Source organism: Neltuma alba, unplaced genomic scaffold (assembly GCF_004799145.2).
Source record: "Neltuma alba isolate B1F8T4 unplaced genomic scaffold, ASM479914v2 tig00011483_pilon, whole genome shotgun sequence".
Lineage (NCBI taxonomy): Eukaryota > Viridiplantae > Streptophyta > Magnoliopsida > Fabales > Fabaceae > Neltuma > Neltuma alba.
Window position 1 is genome coordinate 214,896 of NW_021636152.1, and position 21,999 is coordinate 236,894.

The 21,999-nt window shown below is 34.5% G+C and overlaps 1 protein-coding gene across 1 annotated transcript; it reads right to left on the reverse strand.

Moving 5' to 3' along the window:
- Positions 1 to 430: 430 nt before the first annotated feature.
- Positions 431 to 17,026, reverse strand: LOC114714019 (kinesin-like protein KIN-14B). The gene is made up of 24 exons (XM_028898718.1): positions 16,666 to 17,026; positions 14,970 to 15,093; positions 14,647 to 14,733; positions 13,119 to 13,289; positions 12,926 to 13,032; positions 12,561 to 12,692; positions 12,258 to 12,436; positions 11,535 to 11,696; positions 10,703 to 10,794; positions 9,723 to 9,874; positions 8,821 to 8,994; positions 7,459 to 7,605; positions 6,989 to 7,019; positions 6,679 to 6,887; positions 5,976 to 6,047; positions 5,412 to 5,467; positions 5,105 to 5,327; positions 4,454 to 4,645; positions 4,123 to 4,314; positions 3,289 to 3,639; positions 2,633 to 2,731; positions 2,039 to 2,179; positions 1,787 to 1,945; positions 431 to 1,032 (listed from the first exon to the last, which is right to left on the reverse strand). Exons 1-24 carry the CDS (start codon positions 16,885 to 16,887, stop codon positions 580 to 582), a joined length of 3,927 nt encoding a protein of 1,308 aa, XP_028754551.1. The 5' UTR covers positions 16,888 to 17,026; the 3' UTR covers positions 431 to 579.
- Positions 17,027 to 21,999: the final 4,973 nt, after the last annotated feature.

The following is a 21,999-nucleotide window of genomic DNA, read 5'->3' on the forward strand; positions in this document are numbered from 1 at the left end:
CTTGGTGCCTATATATGCTATTATCCATCTTTTTCATAATAGTCTCATTTGAACCTGATTTAAATTACTAGAGATCTTTACAGACTTTTCTAATTAAAAAAGAAAAAATATTAAAATAATTAGCCACAAAAACAATTAACTTACAGAATAAACGTTACATTGTACCTAGAGATTCATTTGCCGCCCTGGAATAATGCAAAATACAAGAGACAACGCTGCTTGACTAACCCTCTGAAAGGGGGAAAATACATATGAAGACCTGAAATTTTGATTAGACAATTTTAAAAATCATAATCATTTTTAAGAATAAACACTGCTACTATATTTTATGAGATGTACCATTAAATTTTAAGAAAGCTGTCAAATTTTAAAAATGTTATAATTTCATGATACTTCCCTAAAATTTAGTAGGAATCTTTTTTAGAACATCTTATAAAATATTATGGCAACTTTGATCATGAAAAATAATTATGATCTTTGAAGTTCTTGAGCCTAAATTTGTAAAGAATTGGGTCCTCAGATATAATGTCTCATCATGTAAGATTTACAACCGACTCAAGTAACTCTCCAATCAGAAGTTTATGTCCTCACATCTTTCAGTACACCACCTTTTTCAAGCTCACTAACCATATCCCTCAACGATGGGACCTTCAAAGCCAAGGTCCTGTATAATCTAGAATACCTTGCTCGAGTTCCATCAGCTGTTCTGGCTAGGGCAAGCAAGCTCAGAGCCTCTGGGAGATCAGAAAACACATGTTTCATCTCCTCCAAGCTCATATTTTCCAAAATGGATGGTTTCGGGGCGACCCTCACAATCTCACCACCTGTAGGTTCCTGAACTCGAGCATTGGCTTTGATGACTAATTTTGAGTCCGAGTTTGCTCCACATTTGATTATGAATGGTGTGGAAGAGCCTGTGTTAAATTGAAGAACATTCCATTGTGCCACGTCAGTTTCAATTCCAGACCCCACATCAGTTGATGCCTTCCGAGCATGTGGTAGATCCTGAATACGGTCATCTTCGGGAATAGACTGGATCATATAAAACGGAAGAAAAGAATTAGGCATAGCAAAACTCGCCAAAGAACCCAAGTAATGTCACGAAAATCTGTCTAAAACTTATCCATTATTACAAGGAATAATAATGTTACACCACATTTTGATCTGTTTAAACACACTACCTTTTTTTTTTTTTTTTGACCGGAGTTTAAACACAAGACTTTACTCCCAAAGAGAAGTGCAAACAATTAACTTGGTTTCACTTCGTAATCCATTCACCATCTAAAAAGCTACCACCAAGTACACAAAAACACCAGGTAAAAGGAGGGTAGGCACCCAAATCAAATGGTTCCTGCTCCTTGCGAGACACGCTTTCTTGTTCATATACTCTTCGGTCCTTAATATAGGACCCATTTAACTAATTTGATTAGATTAAGGAAGTTAGGTAAGTTAGTTAATTATAAGAAATATGATACGTTTTTCCTAAAATATCATAATCATCTTTCTTAATACCTTTTTTTCCTCTTCTACTTAATTATGATTAAGGGAGTATCTATAAGAGTAATTTAGAAAAAATTGATAAATATGAGAAATGGGTCATATATTTAGGATCAAAAGCAATTCAACAATTGGGTTCTATATTAAGGACTGGAGGAGTAACATTTAAAGAGCAAAAGGTTGACACTAAAGTATGCCAGGTTAATTCCAATGCACAATCTAATTCCTTCTGTATTGACACAACAAATTTACAGACAAAGCCGAGCACAACTCTTGGCAGACAGCATACCTCAATCATGCGGCAAGCATCTGCAATTTGCTTCTGAGCACATGGATGATCAATTTCAAGAAGCGAAGGCATCCTTTGTGTTAGTTCATCCAGAGAAGCAAGCATTGTTCTTTTCTTACTGCCGCTCAAGGCATTCACATTAGCCTGTGCAGTTATATCCTGTTCAAATAATTATTTGAATTATTATTTCTTATTTAAATGATAAACAATAGTTTTTTTTTTTCGTTCAATAAATTTGAGGAAGAAAAGAACCTTGATTTGCTTTAATATGCCATCAAGTGCAATGAGGGATGCTAATCGGGCATCTTCAGCTGCAGTAGAAGGACTTTGAATTGGTGAGCCACCATCGTCCAATTTCAGCAAAGCCACATCACTTCTCATTTGCTGCAAAATCTGATAACGAGAAGCAAACAACGTCAATGCATGACAAGTGAACATTTACCCGACAAGAAAGTGTTGAGATTCCTCTTTAGTTGAGTACAAAACCTGCTTATTTGTTTTAATTTTAGTTCTTAATTCAATTTAGGATTTTTTTTTTTTTTTACCAGTCAATTTAGGATGATTTGTTTTTTGTTATTTTTAGATAACATTTCCATGCGTTAAGGATTAGTTTAAGTGTTTGGTTTTGATTCGGATAGAGTTATCATCTAAAAGTATAAATAGCACATAATAAGCTGTATTCAGTGAGGGCATTTTCTTCCCCTCTTTGGTGCAATCATTTTCTGAAAAGCTAATGCCATGATAAATACTGCAATTCAATTCATCAAGGAACTTTAATACATGCAACAGAAGTTAATATGTTAAGCAGGCAGAAATAAGCTATAATAGTTGAACAAAATAAAGCACCTTTCTTCTCTTGTGATCAACAGATTCAAGAGCTGAACGCAGCTTGGCTACTTGTGCAACATCTTCAGCCTCTTCAGTTGCCAAGGTACCAGCAATATCCTGATAACCAAATGTCAGAAGACATACATCCAACACATTATCTAAAATGTAAACGTCAGAAGTTCATGGATTAAAAAAAAAAAAAAAGTTGAATAAGACATGCATTTTATTCATTAATTAATTGTTCATTATTAATTAAATATTTCCACACCAATTCGTCTATTGTAATGTAAGACAGCATTTATAGCGATAATTGGGCAACCTGAATTAATGAACAAGTTAGTAAGTAGAGAAAAAGAAAATGATGTTGCATTACTCTCTGTGGCAACATTTTGGCTCAAACGGGGTTCAGATCAAGAGTTTAACAAGTGGAGAAAGGAAATGAGGGAAAAAAAGGTTAAGCTAATAAGTAGAATATGATAGGAGCGTACTTTAGACTCACATGAGGCTATTAAAAACCAACTGTAGTGTCCTGAGCATTGAATGTTATTTCCATCATCAGTAGACTTGTTTACCAGATGTGATGATAAGTATCCAAACTCTCAACATATTTCCCAATATAAACTACAGAGCTTCTTTAAGTATATTAGGACATCACAGTTCAACATTACACATACCTTCAGGTGCTGCAGTTGAGAAGTATAGACGCGTTTTGAATATTCAAATAAAAGCTGGCCAAGAGCATCAGTATTGGGAGGCATGGCAGCCCCGAGTCCTGCCATCCAACCATCCATAATTGCAGTTGAAAGAAGCTCCAACTGACCAGCTGACCCCCCGGGTGCATCATTTCCAGTAACAGATAAAAAATCAAAGTTCTCTGCAAGCCAGGATCTAATTTGCCGCTGCAGCTCACCAGCTGGAGTATGCACAAAGAGCGCAGCAAGACCCTTGTTCCCAATTGCGAAGCTTTTGGCTTCTTCAGTAATTTCCCTAAGCTTCCCACCAGTTACCTGCTGTCTCCAGGTGTCCTGCACATTCGCCACCCCCCAAACAACACCAGAAAGGAAAAAGGCCAACCAAAAAAAAAAAAAGGAAAGAAAGAAAAAGAATGGTAAGATAAACTAGATGAAAAGAAAAATAATCCATATAGCTAAAGTTCAACCTTCAATTCAGGATAATGCCCAAAATTAAAAAAAAAAAAGGAAAAAGAAATTATTTAAAAAACACTCAAGTTAGTTGATAGAACAGAGGACTACAGCAAAAGGAAAAACACCAAATTAGCAGGCTCTACAGAATGAAAGACGGGCCAAAAATAGCAGCAAACTATGGTTTTTCTGCTCTGTCGGTTTTCATTGGTGACTGGATTGGTAGGAGGATCAGTTCCCATTTTTCCCAGTCTGGTTAGCAAACTGTGGTTACCCTCATGAATTTTCCAATCGTTCAGTTGAGCTCCTCTTCATATTAGTCTGTAGAGCATAAACACAGAAAGCATAGATTATAGTTGCAGCTACCTGATCAATTCCACGTATCTTTAATACAACAGATGAAAATTTGGATTTCTTCTCTGGCTTCAGATTAACTTTAAATCCTTGGATCTGCTCATCAACATATTGCACAGGGGATCTTCCAGGACTATTCCCCCGGCTTGAACTTCTACTGCGCCCAGTGTTAGCTTTTTCAAGAAAGCACTCAACAGGCAAGACCTTCAAATTCAATGTGCAAAATTCAGCAAATTGACAAATGGTATGCCCAATACGTTCAACAGAACACTGCTAAAAACACATTGAGATAACCTTATAAAAACATAAAGAAAGTTAAGTTTGATAACCTCTACCCAATTACCTTGATGGATTGCAGTTCTGGCGATCTAGCAAGTAAAGACCTTATATACAGAATTCTAACACGAGAAACAAGCATCGTGTCCATTACTCGCTTTGGTTCCATTTTTCGAATAAAAGAGAAAACAGCATCCCTAATCTCAGCAAGTATCTCATGCTCTCTGGAGGCACCGGCTTTAATTACAGCAGCTAGAACCTGCAAATATTATAGAGGATGTTAATAAAATTTATCTAGCTTGAAACAGAGATTATCATGCTGTAAGAGGCTGAAACTTCTCTAGGCACTGTTTGAGATGCAGAGTAACAATCAATATTATTGAAAACGAAACATCAGAACATTCTAATAAATTAAGCTTCCATTAATTTTTAAATTTAATTAGGATGCATTGACAGAGCACGAACTAAAGCCAAACTTATAAGCTGAACCTCTGAACATTTTTTCACTTCATCGTAGTCATTGCTTCATAAAGCAAATACCATCAAGGAAGAGGTAAAAGGATCTAAACATTTTACAATCCTGGTTAGATTTTGACTAAAATAGACTTGCAACCCAAATATAAATTTCAACACAAAATGGAAAGTACAAAGCATTCATGATAAATCTTATGGCAACACTTTTCTGCTAGTTGAACCATAAATCAATCAAAACGCATACCAGCATCAAAAGCTTGTTTGCACCATCAGAAATGGCAGCAAGGCCTTCATCTTGATCTGGATCAAAGTCATTCAGTGCAGCAGTAAGATATTCACCTGCAGGGGTAGTCTTAACTTTTTCAGAGCCAGCTTTAACTAAGGCAACAGTTCCATCATTTTTATCCGAGGCCACAGGTGAAGGAAGGGCATCCATAGAACGAGCTCTTGTATTATTGGTGTCATTCCTGTTTCAAGCCAGTTAGAAGAAGGTCAATAGCACACACTTGTACTAAAACAGGAAAACACACCGTAAGTGGAATAGCTTATACCTCCCTGCATCTTGAGGTTGAGCATTAGTTGTCCCTGTAGATGATGGGCTTGAAAGCTGAAAACAAAGTGTCCATTAAGATTCAGATATCAGAAGCACCATATGGATAGATAGCTCAGAAACATCAATTTCAATACAAATTAAATGCCATGGTATAGATTGATACATTGCTGAATCACTAATTGCTAATATATGTGACCAAATGGCATATGTTACTGGTTGATGAAAACAATGGGAATTATGATGGCACAAGGGCTATGAATATATTGGATATTAGCCAAACAGATGGACCGATTTATGGATAAGAAAATCTTCTGAATCACAATTGTATTTGCAGACAGAACAGAGAGACTTTGCATCATTTAGTTGCAGTTCTTTGTCATTACAATCCATTATAAGAACACAAAAATACTAGGTGGAGCATAAACTGATCATAAAACACCAAAATTATGAAATTATGGAAGGCAAAAAAATTTAAAAAAAAAAAAAAAAAGGCTGTCTGACGATAGGACTGACAAAAGATCATATAATGCTTCTATTCTGTAATGAATCGAATTTTGGCTACCTGAGGAGTCACAGCCAGCGATGCTTTCTCAGTCAACCTATCAAACAACTTCTCATTTTCTTCATGCAACCTCTGGAAAACAGAAAATTCAGCTGGCCAGAATATAATGCAACTGAAGGAAGCAAAAAACTTAATGATTTTTTTCAATAAAGACATCAATAGTTAATGAACGTTACAGAAAATTATTCAGAACTTAACTTAAGGTTCAGCAAAAATTTTAGCAAGTAGTTTCTAGAAAGCTCAATGAAAGATGAAAACCGAAATATCAAGCTGAGATGTCTAGGCTGCAGTTCCAGTTATCCCCACCCCAGACCCTAATAATTTAATCAATCCATGATCCATCCTCCCATTCACTTTGCTGAAATTTCTTTGAGCCGTGAATGCAAACATGTACTTTAATATGCTCTTATATGCATAAATATTTGTATTGATGCAGTGTTATAACCAGTTATGCCTTTTTATTTAGCAATATGACAGATTAAAGTTTTGAACCATAGATCTCCTTCAACGCTACCTAAACCCTGTCACTGATACCAGCCAACTTCTAGTGGCTTCCAATTAATGCCTGTTATAGTTTTAATTAGCTACAAAGACAAAATGTAGACCAACCAAGTCAAATGCAACAACCAGTCATTCATAACAGACAACAAATGGGAGACCAGTACAGAAAATTTCAGGCATCAAATCACAAATTATAGCAGACCTCAATCAGAGCATCTCGTTTCTTGAGTTCCTCTTCTAGTTTCTTGGTAACTGCAGAAGAATCCATGCCATCTCCTCTGGCATTGGATAGAGCTCCAGAATTTGGCTTGGAGTCAAATGTTGAACAAGGTCCGTTCGACTTCACGGCTTCATTGAGTTGCGTTTCAAGAGTCCTTGATTTGAGCCTGTAATAGTAAGTACTTTGATAAGCTGCCAAACACATAGGGCAAAAAAAAAAAAAAAAAAAGATGATCTGATACATTCTTTCTAACGCCTCAATTAAATTCATCAAAACCATATTAAAAAATAACCCAGCAAAGGAAACAAACGATCATGTTGAAACTTCCAAGAGATGAGAAAAATAAGTTCAAGAATGCCCAATGCTTCAACTTGTGGCAGAAACAATGCTCTATCAGTTGTGTGTTAGAAGTACTACAGCAAATCCATTAATCAGTATTCCATCGTAAGTCTGATGAATTCAGAAATAAAAAACCCTATCCCATAATAAAAAGTGATCTCTGCATCAGCTAAAAGAATATCATTATTATACACAGCAAAGCATAATGACAACTAAAACTTTGATTTTTGCTGATTCTCTAGTCTGTGCTTGGCATCTGAGTCCTCATCCAACTTAAAAAGAATACAAGCCTTCCTGGCAGTTTAATACTCCACAACTTTACATCAGAAAACAGATGTGCTTATCAGAATACGACAGAAACTAGACTGAAAATTCATATACTTCTAAACTGATATTGAATCGAACAACAAAAATGCGACATACCTGTAAACTTTGGATGGTTGAATCTTGCTCTTGTATATGCAATTTCTGCTCTTGTTCTAACTGATGCAATTGAGCCACTTGATTTCTAAGCTGAGCATTTTGTTCCTTTTCTATCTTATGCTTATCCACTAACATAATATGCTCTGCCTGCAGCAAACAAGAGCAGAAATATAGCTTATAACAGGCCTCACCTAAGCAGAAATACTATGTCTAGAGCTACCAACCATCCATGAACAGAATGCTAAGAAAGCTGAAAGAACAGAAATTGGCAGATCTTGCAGAATACAATATCTGAATCTCCCAAAACAATGTAAATAAGATATCAATCCTTTCAAATGAATACCAATTAACACTGCTCCGTTCTTCATAACATGGAACACTTAGAAACAAGGATTAAAGGACATGTTAACCGTTCGGAGAGCTCCAAAAACCAGTGAGGTCCATTGAGTCTTTTCCTCATTGAAGTTTGAGAAGGATACAAATAAATTCCATACCACCTCTTGACCCAAAACCTCAAGGAAAAAGGTACATGGATCCAGTCTACTTATATACTTCTTTAATCCAATTCTATCAAATATGAAACTTTATCTTACTCTTTACTCACATTTGACCCCAACTGTCTTTTTCTCAGTTGTAAGTCGATCACATCATCACACAAACATGCTCTCCTTTATCTCTTCCATCAATGGCAATCCACTCAGAAGAGCCCACCTTGTCAATATGACCGCAACTAATAGGCCCTCCAAATGGGTGCAAACGTGGCATTCAACCCACTTGAGCCACGTCTACATGTCTCAATCAAACCATCAGCTCTAACACAACTATTAAGGCCCATAAAAGGCTCAAACACCAAAGAGCACTATTCAGTCCTCTTTTTTTTTTTTTTTTCAATTGAACTTTTACGAGAAAGTACACAAGTGAGTTTGACACCAAATCTCGAACTTTTTAAAGGAATATAGGGGTCCTTTCACTTTTTATACTTCTCTAATCCTACTTAATGAGGTTTTTTCGCTCTCTTTACTCACAATTGACCCCAATAGGGAAGTCAGGTCGTTGCACTTGTTATACCTTCCTAATTCATGCAATAATGCAAAAAAGTTGAACAGAAAATCCAACTATGAACAAATTCCATCAGAATATCCACAAGTTGCGCTTCATCCCTAATGTAATTTAATCACCCATGAAACCATGTATTATTGCATAATTGTTCTGATATTTTGCAGCAAGAAAAACGCATATGACTAAAGGAATTAATAATATTTGTGGAATCCATGAGCAGAAAATTCAATTGTCACATCACTAAAAATAACCTGTCACTAAGTAAAATTGAAAACCATGCTAAAATGCATTAGACTACAAGACCTTTAAATCTGTCTGCAAGGCAGAAGAAACTTTCCACGCCTTCTGTACTTCATTGAAGAGTAGGACACACTGATCATTAGCTTCTTTCAATGCTTGCTTCAGTCCTAAAACCTCTTGTTTCAGACCTTGGACTTTATTTTCCTTCTCATGCAACTCCTTCCGCGCATCATTTGCCTACAAGAACCATAAAAAATTAAATTTAGTAGATAAACAGCAAATTAGCAGTGAAATCTTTATCACAATCGCCACCATATATCTTACCAAGAATATCTTGTAAAATGTTTTGCTATATAGGCCAAAACAGCTTATGAATTAAAAAAATTGAACTTCCTACTCACGCTCATTGAGAGCATATACAATAGGGATATATAATGAACTCGAAGTAGGTCCTAAATTACTCTCTTTCTCCTCATATAAGTTTTATTAAGTAGCAAGCCTAGATAGATGCCAAATCAGAATTCTTCGCTCATAACATTTCTAAGAGGCAATTGTTAGTAGGTTATCACTTCCTCCCGTTTCAAAACGATTGTCTCTTTAAAGTTTGATTAAGGCATTAATTAATTTTTGTACCATTTTATCCTTCATTAAGGGTATTTTAGTAAAATAGTATCAGATATTATTATAATCTAGGCTATAGTAAATTCCTCGTCCTTGCACATAATTTCAAAGCAACATTTATTTTGAAACTTAGACAGCATACTAAACTGCCTTCCACAAAATCCAAAGTGATGAAAGTAATCTTGTTGTTAAACCTTCAAGATGGATAGATGCAAATACAGACATTTCGAGCATTGGCTGATGAAATTAATGTTGATGAAAGTAATCAAATATCTATAATCTAGGCACAAAAATAGAGCATAGGATCATTCGTGCAGAAGGAAACAGGTCGCAGAGGAACTTACAACATCTCTCCACTTCTTAATTGTATCTCGATTTCCTAGGCTTAATACAGAATTTCGAGCTCTAGCCGAGAAATTGAGAGATGATAATGTCTCGGACAAATTTTTAACATTTGGACAGACATTTACCATCATCAGAGTTTTGGAACTCGCACCTACAAAAAGAAATGGACCATGTGTGTAAAACATTCACAATAGTAAAACCTTCAAGATATAAGAAGCTCACTTTGCTAACACCAGAATGGGCCTCAGAAAGAGGTGTATTCAAATTATGGATAGATGCAAATTCCATGTCACTATTCAGGTATTTTAATGATGGCTAATCTTACCCAAGAGAGATCACCTTAACCTAAAAACAGTAGCTAAGAAATTTAGCGTCAACCGTCAAAAGGTTAAGCTTTCAGGATATTTGGCTCCTTCACTTATAAATGCTGTGTGCATCTACTCACTGGTTTCCGACTTTGCTAAAGGGTATCTTATTTCCTCTGCCTACCTACATCCTTCTCTCTTGTAAAAATGTTCTATTTTGCCAGAAAATGAGTTATTAAAACAACGATTTCTCTCAGCAGTAATCAATTATAAACTCTTTCACACAGGACTTGACCTTTAATTGAAATTTAAGAAAGATTCCTACAAGAAAAAAGGCTTACAGAGCATTAACTTTGAATTAAAAATAACGGTTCAATAATTGAATAATCATAAATAAAAAGGAATTAGAACAAATGGAAAGTGCAGTTGCAGCATGCATTTCCATATTAGCTCAAAGATTCACAGCATAGTGAAATCAAAAGCTCATGTGGCAGAGCATCTAAGGATTGACTGGATTGCACCTTAACATTTAAAAGCTTATGAACATCTTAACAAGCAGAGAAAGTTTTTAGTTACCTTTAATCAAGAAATAATTCCTATAACTACTGTCTATTAAGACCAAATAGACTTGACCATGAGTAAATAAACAGAATGACTGAAGGGAAAATTGTTACCAATTGAATCTGCAAGCAGATTTGTAAGCACTGAATTCTCATAAGGAACAATATCCTTCTTTGAGGTCAAAGAGCACAAAACATCCCCCAACCTGCAAAAACATGCGGCGAGAAGATAGTTAAAAGTGTTTCCTCTTTATTTTCACCCAACTTGTCGAGCACTTCAGTATGAATGGAATAGGAAACTCCATAAATTCAACAGGAAAACAAGCAAAGGAGTGGGGGAGTGAGGGAAGATTAGATTTCAGTTTTTGTGGATGTTTAGTATACTTTGCCTCACAAGGATAAGGGAAAGACGAGCCTGAAACAGGCTATAGGACACCACCACCAACTATCCATAATTCTGATCTCCAAGTAGAATTAAAGCCATTAAGAGACTGGTTGCCTATGTTGTTAGGATCGCATATTTATCTGTAATTATTTTCTATTGTATATGTCACAGTTTACCCCACCTAGGGATAAGGCTTGTTGTTGTTGTTGTATATGTCCCAGTTTTCTAGGAACATAATCAGGCAGTATCTTTAGACTAATTATTTCTATTCTTCCCCGATCTCACTGCGGGAATCTGGCCAGATTTGATACTTGGTCTCTTGTATATATCTCCTCTACACCATAATGAAATATACATGATTCAGAATGCTTAAAGTCACAGCCTAACATAGCAACATCCACACCAAGAAATAAATTCCGATGTGGCATATCAAAAATACTAGAAGAAGAAAACTTGAGTGCTATTACACCTAGTCACATGAGCAACCTGGACATACATCTGATTGACCATCAAGCAGAGAGGATATTGTTGATGAAGAGAAAGGTAATGAGAATGACATACGCTGACAGTGACTTCATAACATGCAGCAAATCTGTCACACGCTCCCCGCTATCATCTTCTGTTATCAGACCTTCACTTCCAGCCAAGTCAACCAGAGAAAGTTTGCTATATGAGCTTTCCCCAGTGATCAAATGGTCATAAAATATATGTATTGTGACAATCCTAGTAAGGCAACACATGAAATCCACAGAGCATAATTAGTGAAAGCACTCAGAAAATTATTTAGTTACATAAAATAGACGGATCCAGATATCAACTTCACAATTAATTACTATGAATTATCACAAGTCATCTCTTTTACAGAATAAATCAGCGATAACTACAGAAAAAATGTTATCGCAAACCAGTGAAAAATCAGTCTTCATTTAAGCTTTAAAACCACATACCATTCATTACCAATGTTTTTTTTTTCCCTCCCAATTTTGTGCTTCCCATCAGTATTTCAAGTCATGCAATGAAAATTTCTAAAATTCCCTCCAGCATAATAGGTTACATCCTAAAAGTAAATAATTTCAACAGTCTTTTGTGCATAACCTCTCCGATCATTTTAAGCTAACCATAGTCAAGAAGTTAAGAGGCAGTGCACAAAAAATCCATGAAAGATTTGTTTTAGGGGGTGAAAATGTGCTGTTTGTATAGGTTTGTCATACAGTAGAAAACAGTGAAAAGGAAAAGGTCACAGCAGAATAAATGCATAACATTAACGTGGAATTTAAACCATACAAATGAGAGACATTAATCTTCGATAAATCATTTCCTCGCTTCTGAAATGCATTTTTCAAAACCCTAGAAAAGTCAATAGGGTTTTCAACTTTTTCCTGCACCAGTTCCACAAAATATTGTGGTGATCCTAAAGAGAGTTTGGGCATGCTTTTCCCCGACTCCAAAAGTAGATCCCTTGTCTGCATAACCACATTAAAGGGGCTTAGTAAGAACCTTAAAAACCCTATCTTCCTAACAACAAAAAACCAGCAAATCAAACCATAGACACAACCATGTAAATTGTACATGGCAAGAGAAATAAACCTGTTCATTATAAAGGTCAAAAATTGTAACAGAGAACTTGTATTGAGAAGTAGAAGTTGAATCTGAATTGGCCAAATCAAACAATTCTTCAAAACAACGAGCATATAAACCTCGATCATAGCTTGGTCCTTCCTAAGAAAGACAAATGATCATCCAAGAAGCAATTCATTAGGCCAAAAATTCATTTAATTGAGAAGCAAAAGAAAATATAGAAAAGGGTCCACACACAGGACAAGCATATGAATTATTAAATCAGTATTAAATTTAAGACCCCGACTCAGCTCTTTCTTTCTCTTGAAAGGCAGGGCTGGTGATTTGCACACGCATGCATGTGCATGCTAAAAGTTTAAGAAAGAAAAATCAACCATAGTGTGTGTCTTTCCAGAATGTGTCTGCCCATATGCAAATATGGAGACATTGTATCCATCCAAAGCTGACTGCACCAGTGGCTGAACATCGTTAAACAATTCGGCTACAAATAAAAAAATAAAAAGGGTTATTCATGCAAAATATTATATGATTGCCCAAATGTACTTACATAAAACAAAACCATGTTACCTTGTCCAACGTGAGGTCCATAGACACGATCAAATTCAAAATCTTTCTTGGAGTTGGACAATGATTCATCACCAGTGTTTACACGAATAGTATATTCATCTGGGAATTCAACAACTGAGGGACCTTCATCTTCAAATAATGGTCTTGCACGGCAGTATACTCGGATGTTTCCTGCAAATAATAGTATGACAAAATTCAAGATATGTAGAAAGAACGAAGGCAGAAAAATCTTTTGTAAAATATGGAATCAGAATATAACATAATACATCATAAATTAATAAAGATGGAAGAAAATTTTCTATTAGAATACGAGCAAGGGTTTTAAACTCATACTGCTAGTAAAGCCTAAGGAGAATCTCCCAAAATTACAATGAATCTTAAAATCTACTTTGCCTATCTCTACTAGTTTTCGCCTTATTTATAATATAAGAACAGATATTAAATAATAAAAATAAATAAATAACTGACTAGATTCCAATAAACATTGACTCAATAATTAAAAAAAAATCCCAATTGAAATATTTATAGATAATATTTCTTTATTATTTGTAACATAAGTACTTGTTTTGGCAGCTAGACATACGTTATCAGCTCAGCAAAACATTAGCACCAGAATATACTTAGAAAAGTCAAAAGATCAGCTACCTTAAGTTTTAAATACTGTGATCCAGAGGCAGATGCAGCAATGCTATTTGATGACTATAATTGCCGTGCATCCATATAAAAGAATATTTAAACAATTTGTTAAATTATTAAAAAGATCAATATCAACATAAAATATATAATCTATATAAACCAAACTATTTATAAGTCACGAAATGCACAGCTCCTCCAAAGCTCCATGCATAATTTTTTTATTCTTTCAATCTTTCTCCACACACTTAATTGGGCCCCATGCAACTCTTTAATCTAGTTCTCCATTTTCAGCACTGCTTAAATGTTAAGAAAACAAATACAATCTTAACAAAACTTTCAAGTTCTTATCCATCCTGTACATTGCAAGGGGAAAGTATCTAGTTACTTTTATAATGTTAGAGTTAAGAACATCTATTTTAATAGACTAGCTTTAGACATGGCTTTTTAAGCAAATACTACAAAATCGATATTTATTTCCCAAGATTTGGTACCTCGCAACTACAAGTGTAAGAGGTTCAAAAATAGAAATAAGTAATATTATTAAGAGGCAGATGAGATTAGTAATAAAACTTGCAGTAGATTTAGTGTGGGCATACAAGACACCAATGGATTTAGACAAATAAAGTAAATTTCTCTTCCTCCATAGTTGCAGTGATGTCTATCTGATGTTTTCTAATTTTAAACCACATCCTTCTTGACTAATAATTGGCAATGGGGTAGTTCCAAATTCACAGTAGAGGAACTAATACAATCTCCACAATATGTGCCCCAGTTCCCATTGTAGATCCAAACTTACATCATATGATGTGCACAAAATATCTCTGAATAAAAGTAGATATAGAAACAACCATTAATCAATATCAACTATTAATATTACATAAAGGACAATTACCTTTAGATGTCAACAAGTCATTGAACAATCTCCTCTTCTCGTTGATAATTGGCAAAATTCTGGTTTCAGTTTCAAGGGCAGCTTGATCTAACATTCATATAGGTGGCACCAAAAGAAATTAAAAATTTAATAACAGAAAACCAACAGTGAAATGACTACACTAATAATAATAACCACAAAACCAGCGCAGGCAAATCTAGGCACATTTAATTTGTGCAATTGTAAGAAACTAAAAACACCTCAAACGAAAATCTGCTATATTTCTCATTGTTGCAAAGTCATAGCACATGTATACTATATGTCACGACAAACTAGTTTCATACCCAACTTGCGGGTCTTGTCTGCAAGAACACCAAGGTATCGGGTAACGCGGTCAAGTTTTGCATTTGAGTATTCTTGAAGTTCACTCGCCTCTTGCCTTAACTGCTGGTAGTCTTCTCTAGCGAGCTGTGCAAAATATCATATGTATTTGTTTAAACAGGTGCTTAAATTAAGAATTAATGGTTCATAAAAGATCCACTAGTAAACCACATGCTTTTGAAAAAATCATATTAAAATTGCTCATAACGATGTACTTTCGAATCCAATGCAGGTTTGTTTTTTTTTTGGTTGGATGATCCAATAGTGTTCCATATACTGCAATTATATGAATGAATTAAAAATATATTGAGATGATATTTATCAGCCACAAATGCAGGAAACAATAATATTTGGTAAGAAAAAGAGCTTTATGCTGTCTCTAACATTTGGTGATTAGAATTTAGACTAATATGGCAAATCTTTACAATGACAATAATCCACGCTCTTTGTAGAAGATTATTTCATCTTAATAAGCCAATAATGCACCTTCATAATCTCCAAAATAGCACTTGGTTTGCTCATAAGTTGTACATTCCTAACATTCTGCTCAATTACTGCATTGATCTAACAGCCACCCACACATATCTGGGGCTAAATTCATTTCATTGAAACTGTGAGACCACCATCAATGTGTTCTTCTCATCATCACAGTCCATCAAACATTACAACCATGACAACACGCATCCAGCAATCAAATAAGGTTCAACCAAACACAATGGGGAGCTTGTGACTTAATTGATTTCAACAATAGAATAAATGACGCCAAATCTTCAACAATCAAACTGATCGTTTAGTAAGATTTTTCAATCGACCAGCAACCATACGAGTTTTGGATAACATGGCATATAGCTCTAAAAAGCCTCAGCATGCCTCAGATGATCTTACTAAACCTGCTCCCTACGTTTCCATTGAACATAGAAAATTGCTGGTGAAATGTAAAGATGAGCTTCATTAGCACTGTCACAGTGTCACATGCACCTTAAATTTTAAGCAACATGCTATGCATAGTAGCAAAAGAAATCAATTGGTTTTCCGTACTGGAGTCTCAACAAATGTTAGCTGAATCTGATATCTCAAGCAATTGCTGATAGAAGATAGCATCTAAAATTGAATCCACATGCTCCAATAACAGTTCAAATAAGGATTCGGGATTGAAGGCGGTGAAAACCTTCTTTTCTTACAGTCTTCTGTACATAAAAAGAGGCACATTCTGCCCCTCTAAATCCTGCTGTCCAGCTAGCAAAATTATAGCTTAAAACTGGAAGCGGCGACTTTCCAGAATTATGCAAAGTACTTTCTCAATATAATGTCTTACGCGGGGAACCAGATATTAACCGCACCACAGTGGACAGAATGAAAGGTGACTTTATGTCCTAACCTAGTTCAGAGTATACTGTCCAAATTCCGCGACGTTCTATTGACATTAGCCAAGACGGGGTTAGACTCTGGAACTTCAAGACATGCACTTAAAACGATGCTCTCCTCGTCATCGTCACTGATAAGCACCCCTTCTCAAGAATACATACATTGCCATTAACAACGCTAACATAGAGTAGACGCTAAGACTCTCACAAGAAAAAGCTGAAAGCCAAAATTCATCCAGCAGGTTGGAAGAGGAGGAGGAGGAGACGCAGCAAAGATGGAATGAGAACCCATTACCTTAACTTTGTCCCCCAATCGGTGAAGCTTGGAGGCCATGGAGTGTTTGGACATCTCTGAGTGCGGAAGAACCGAGGAGGTGGAGATGGAATACCTCCTTACCAATGGTGCAGGGGGCTTCTGATCGTGTTGCTCAAATGAAGAAGAGGAAGACGAAGTCGGAGACTTCCATGGGTCGAACCCACTCACCTCCCAGTTCCATTTGTTCTTCTGTTCCGCCATTGATTGGCTGCAAAGCCCTCAATCTGTGCTTGGATTTCCTCTAAAATTTGAAACTTGAGAATGCAATCCAGAACATTAAATTTCGTCCCAAAAACAAAAAGCTCAAACATCAAACAAATTCAAGTAAAAAAAGGAAAAGAATAGGCTCAATTCAAGAGCTTTATTTTTGTCATTATTGTCATCACTGGGACTAGACTAGTGATGTCCTTCACCTTTTTGCGCCATAAACGTTTGACAAATTTTTATATATTTGTTTCAAAATTGTATTTTAAAACTCATAAGGTAAAAGGTTGGCAAATAAAAGTATAAAACTGATAAAGTAAAAACATAATATTTCATTCAAATTGGTTAATTAATTATTAACTATTGATTAATACAGTAATTATTAACTTCACGGGTTCTTTGCATATTATCTGAAACCAAGACAGCACATCTTTCTGCAGATTTAATTCTCTTTTTTTTTTTTGGCAATATATAATTGATTAATTCTGAACTAGTTTCACTGCTCGTTACTTTAATAAATATCTTAAACTTATTAGATTTTAATTGTTCATATTTTATTTGAATAGCCTGAATTTGATTTTTTTTATTTTTATTTGTTCAAAGTAATTATTTTAATATGTATAGAATATAAAATAGAGATAATCTTTTAATTATTATTTTTTTAAAAAAAGTCTTTTCTGTTTAAAAATAATCAATTAAAGATTTTAAATCTGAACCATTTAAATAAGATATAAACAGTCCAGATCTAATAAACTTGTACCAAAACTAGTTCGGATTAATTCATCTTACATGTTAAAATTTAAATGGAAATATTCCTTCGCCGTTAGGTTTGTAAGCAGAGTCGTATGTACGGTGTCGTTTTTAAATGGGACACTCTTGGGCCTTTGTGGGTCACAAATTAATGTGCGCTTGTTATTCGTTCACACTTCGTTCTCGGGAATTTGTGAAGGATTTTGTGTTGCTTTTGGATTGGAGGTGGAGCTCCAAGATAAGGCAGAAAGGGCGCCACGCCAGCGTGTGGCCTGGAGAGTTCCGTTACCGGCTCAAGCTTCAAGTTCAATTTTGTTCTGAACGTATCATGATCAAAAATCATATTCATAAATTGCAACAACAACAATAATAATAATAATAAATATATTTAGTAAATCATGTCAGAGCCCTGTGAGGAAGAGACATACTGAACCAAAGATGAGAACATTCTCGAGTAGGTTCCCAGCTTTTCCATCCCATTTTCTTCAGGTTCACGTTTAGTCATTCCATTATTATTGAACAGTGACGTACGTATGTGCTTAGTAATTTCGGATGTGTTGTTTTGCTGTAATTGTGTACTAATGAGAGGACATTAGAGCAGTAATTGCTGGTTTGTGTTTCTAAGTATTCGGATTTACATTTGTTTGGTATGTAATGAGTAACGTGTGCAAGCGCATAACCAGGCAAAGCCAGCTAATTTCCCAGCTCTGGTCGACGAGTAATCCATGCAACCTGCTTCTTCAATAGTTGTATCTTCGTTATGATACCGGGGCTTTTGCTTCCTTTTTTGCATTCCCCCCCCCCGGGGGTTCCGTGGAGTGTGGAGCTTTTTTTTTTTTTGGTACAAGAGTGTGGAGCTTTTTACAGAGGAAAGATGGAGACCACGTTGCTAGATCCAATATCTGATTCCTAGTTTCGGCCTCTAACTCTGGTCCATGTTGGGTGTTTGCAAGCTCTTAGCCGCTTTTGGGCTTTACAAAGGGATAAGATATACCACTTTGAAGTACTACCTCATCTCTTATAAAAACTCACTTAACTTTTATTTTATTTTTATCTTTATTTATTTTTTAAAATAGTTTATGTAATAATAGTAGTTATAACCAAGATATTTAATTAGTAAGAATATTTTAGGAAAGACAATACCTATTTATTACAAATAACTAACTTAACTAATTTTTTTAATCTACTTAAATTAGTCAATTAGCTTTTATATTAAGGATCGGAAGTAGTATTTTTGTCCTAATACTTAATGGGTGTTTAGTTTCTCTCAAAAATACTTTTTAAAAGCACTCTCATGCAAATCAAGATAAAACTCTTATCACATACTTACTTGACTTGAGTATATCTAAAATTATGTTTAAAGTCATAATTTGACTTCCATCCCAACACTTCCTAATAGCCTAAACTAATGATTAATTCAGTATTGCAAGATACTTTTCTCAACAACAATGAGTATGCTAAACTTAGACTAAGGAATCCTACCACAGAAATATTTTAAGATGCTGAATATATTAAAAATTACCAGAAAAATGCTTTACAATTATGAGTTCTGCTAAAAAATTAATAATTTACAGTATCGAATGAACCGGAAATTAAATCAAGATAATGAATGTTACTAAAAAAATTATTTTAGACTGTTAAATGCAATTTAGAAACCCCCTCTTGTGTGTTTGCCTGGTACACGTAAAGACAAGCTTGTCTGGGCGGCTAACGGATCTGGAAAGCCTTCGGCCTCTCATGCGTATTCCATGCTAGCTAGCTCAGCAATATTTTATAAGCTTCGTCTCCATTCTTCAGTCTGGGAGAAGCTTAACGTCCCGGATCCAACGGTGCTCTTCTTTCCGCACCATCTTAAAGAGTACATTCATCAAGCATACAATTAGCGTCTTGTCCAATTTTTTTTTTTTTTCTAAAACATAAGTATTTTCCTATAAGAAACAATATTATTTAAGATACTGTTAAGTACTAAATATGAATACTTTTTCAGTAAGAATTTTAACTTTAATTTATTATATTACGAGAGACTAGTTTTTTTTACTAGATCTGTGCCCCTTGTGAAGTTGCTTGAAGACGGATGCAGTATTTGCAATGCAGGGTACAATACTCCAAGCAAACAAACAAAAAAACGGAAAGAATAATTAAACGTAGTACTTACTTATCCTCGCCACAATTGATCCGCCCGACACCCCCGGGCCCCCCAGGGGGGACTAAAGACAAGCTGCACGTGCCAATTCACAGCATAATCCATGGGTTTCAGGTTTATACTGGGAAACAAAAAAAAAAAAAAAGAGCATTCTTTGTCTTTCCTTTCTCCTCCCACTCATCTTCCGTCAACAGACAGCCCTGTAAGTAACTGTAGCTTTGTTTGAATGAATTTACAAAGACTTGAAATAGGGAAAGGTACTGCACGATGTTTAATATTTGACTTATGCTGGCTGTAGTTTGTAGATATTACCATGCCCTCATTTTTTTTGGGGGCCCCCTCGGGGGCGGGGAGGTATGCCTCATTGTGAGCTGAAGCTAGTCAGAGACCGCTGATGCGGTCCAACGCCCAGAACCAGTTTTGAGTATGTTTGGATTGGTTACGGTAAAATTGACTTTAATTTTAACTCATTTTTATTTTAATGTGATTTATGTTTGGATAGATGTTTATAAAAAATTAATTAAAAAAGTCAAAACTTGTTTGGATAATTAATGAAAAAATAAGTTTAGATATAAAATGATTTAAAAGAATATGAATTATATTAAATAATACATATTTATATTATATGTATATAATGTAACAATTTTAAGAGAAATATTAAAATTAATTGTGAGAATGGCTTAAAAGGAGTCCGAGTATTATTGAAAAATTTGTAAAATATAACTTGTCATATTTTAAGTAAAAAGCTAATTTTAATATTTTTTTATTTTGATGAGTCAAACATAAAAATCAGAATGAAAATAAAAATTATAATTTTTAATCAGTGAATTGTTTTAATTTTTTTGGGGACAGACTATTAGTTATTAAAATAATAGTGACTAAAAATGAAATAAAAATATTAACATGGACTTCATTATTCATGAGGAGGGAAGAAATGATGCGTGTGAAAGAGAAGATGGGCATGTGAAAAGCCTTAACGCTGGATGCGGTGCTAACGTGGGAAAAGGAGCAAAAAATAACGTTGGTTTTGGGTATGTTTGAATTGGTGTTGGGTAAAATTGAGTTCTAATCTAACTGATTTTTATAACTAAAATTAGAGTAAAAGTCAGTTAGTGTAATGCAATTTATATTTGGATAGATGCTTATAAAAAGTCAGGTGAAAAAGTTAAAAGTTGTTTAGATGATTAATAGAAAAGTTAATTTAGTTGTAAAATGACTGGAAAATGTATGGACTTTATTGAATAGTAGTGTTTGAAATTTTATGTTTTTAATGTGATAATAGTTTTAAAAAATACGTAAAATTATTATGATAAAATATAAATAGTTTATTTGTAAGATTATAAAATAAAAATATTTGTTACAGAGAAAAATTTGAAGACACATTGTAAATAATTAACGAAATACACATAATGGACAAACATGAATATAAATTAAAATTCATTTGGTCTCTAATAAAAATAAATGAAATCACATAACTAATTAGATCATAAGCTTTGCATGATTTTTTCATAAGTCAGTTAGAAAAGTTGATCCAGATCGTGTTGGATAAGTCAATTAGAAAAGTTAATTTTTCCTATAAGTCAGTTAGAAAAGAAGCCCTATCTAAACAATCTTTTGAGTCACAATAAGCCTCTAACCTCAGTTTCACACTTCCTCATGTGTTTTGGGCTTCTCCAACTACAATCCAAACATAGCCTTTGTCGAGTGATAAGTCAGTTATGAGCTTTTTTAATAACGCTGATCCAAATAAACAAAAAATCACAAATGAGTTTTAACCCTTCATTTCACAAATTCCTAGACGTGTTTGGGTCTTTAAACGGTGATATAGACAAATGTTTTGGGTGTGTTTGAATTAGCATTGGTCAAAACTGACTTTTAGTCCAACTAATTTTTGTAACTGAAGTTAGAGTAAAAGTCAGTTAGTGTAATATGATTTATGTTTGGATAGATGTTTATAAAAAGTCAATTGAAAAAATTAAAAGTTGCTTGGATGATTAATAGAAAAGTTGTTTAGCTGTAAAACAACTAAAAAGAACATGGACTTTACTGAATAATAGTGTTTGAAATTTTATGTTTTTAATGTGATAATAATTTTAAAAAAATACGTAAAATTATTATGATAAAATATAAATAGTTTATTTTTGAAATTGTAAAATAAAAATAGTTGTTACGGGAAAAAATTTGAAAACACATTGTAGATAATTAATTAAATATAC

What these genes read in the sequence shown, in the direction of transcription:
- LOC114714019 (XM_028898718.1), bottom strand. Translation starts at nt 16,887, where the DNA reads ATGGCGGAACAGAAGAACAAATGGAACTGGGAGGTGAGTGGGTTCGAC. An exon ending in CAACCATCCAAAGTTTACAG is followed by an intron (nt 7,020 to 7,458) that starts GTATGTCGCATT and finishes ATCTCTTGGAAG; the next exon opens with TTTCAACATGATCGTTTGTT. An exon ending in CAAACAAGCTTTTGATGCTG is followed by an intron (nt 4,646 to 5,104) that starts GTATGCGTTTTG and finishes TAATATTTGCAG; the next exon opens with GTTCTAGCTGCTGTAATTAA.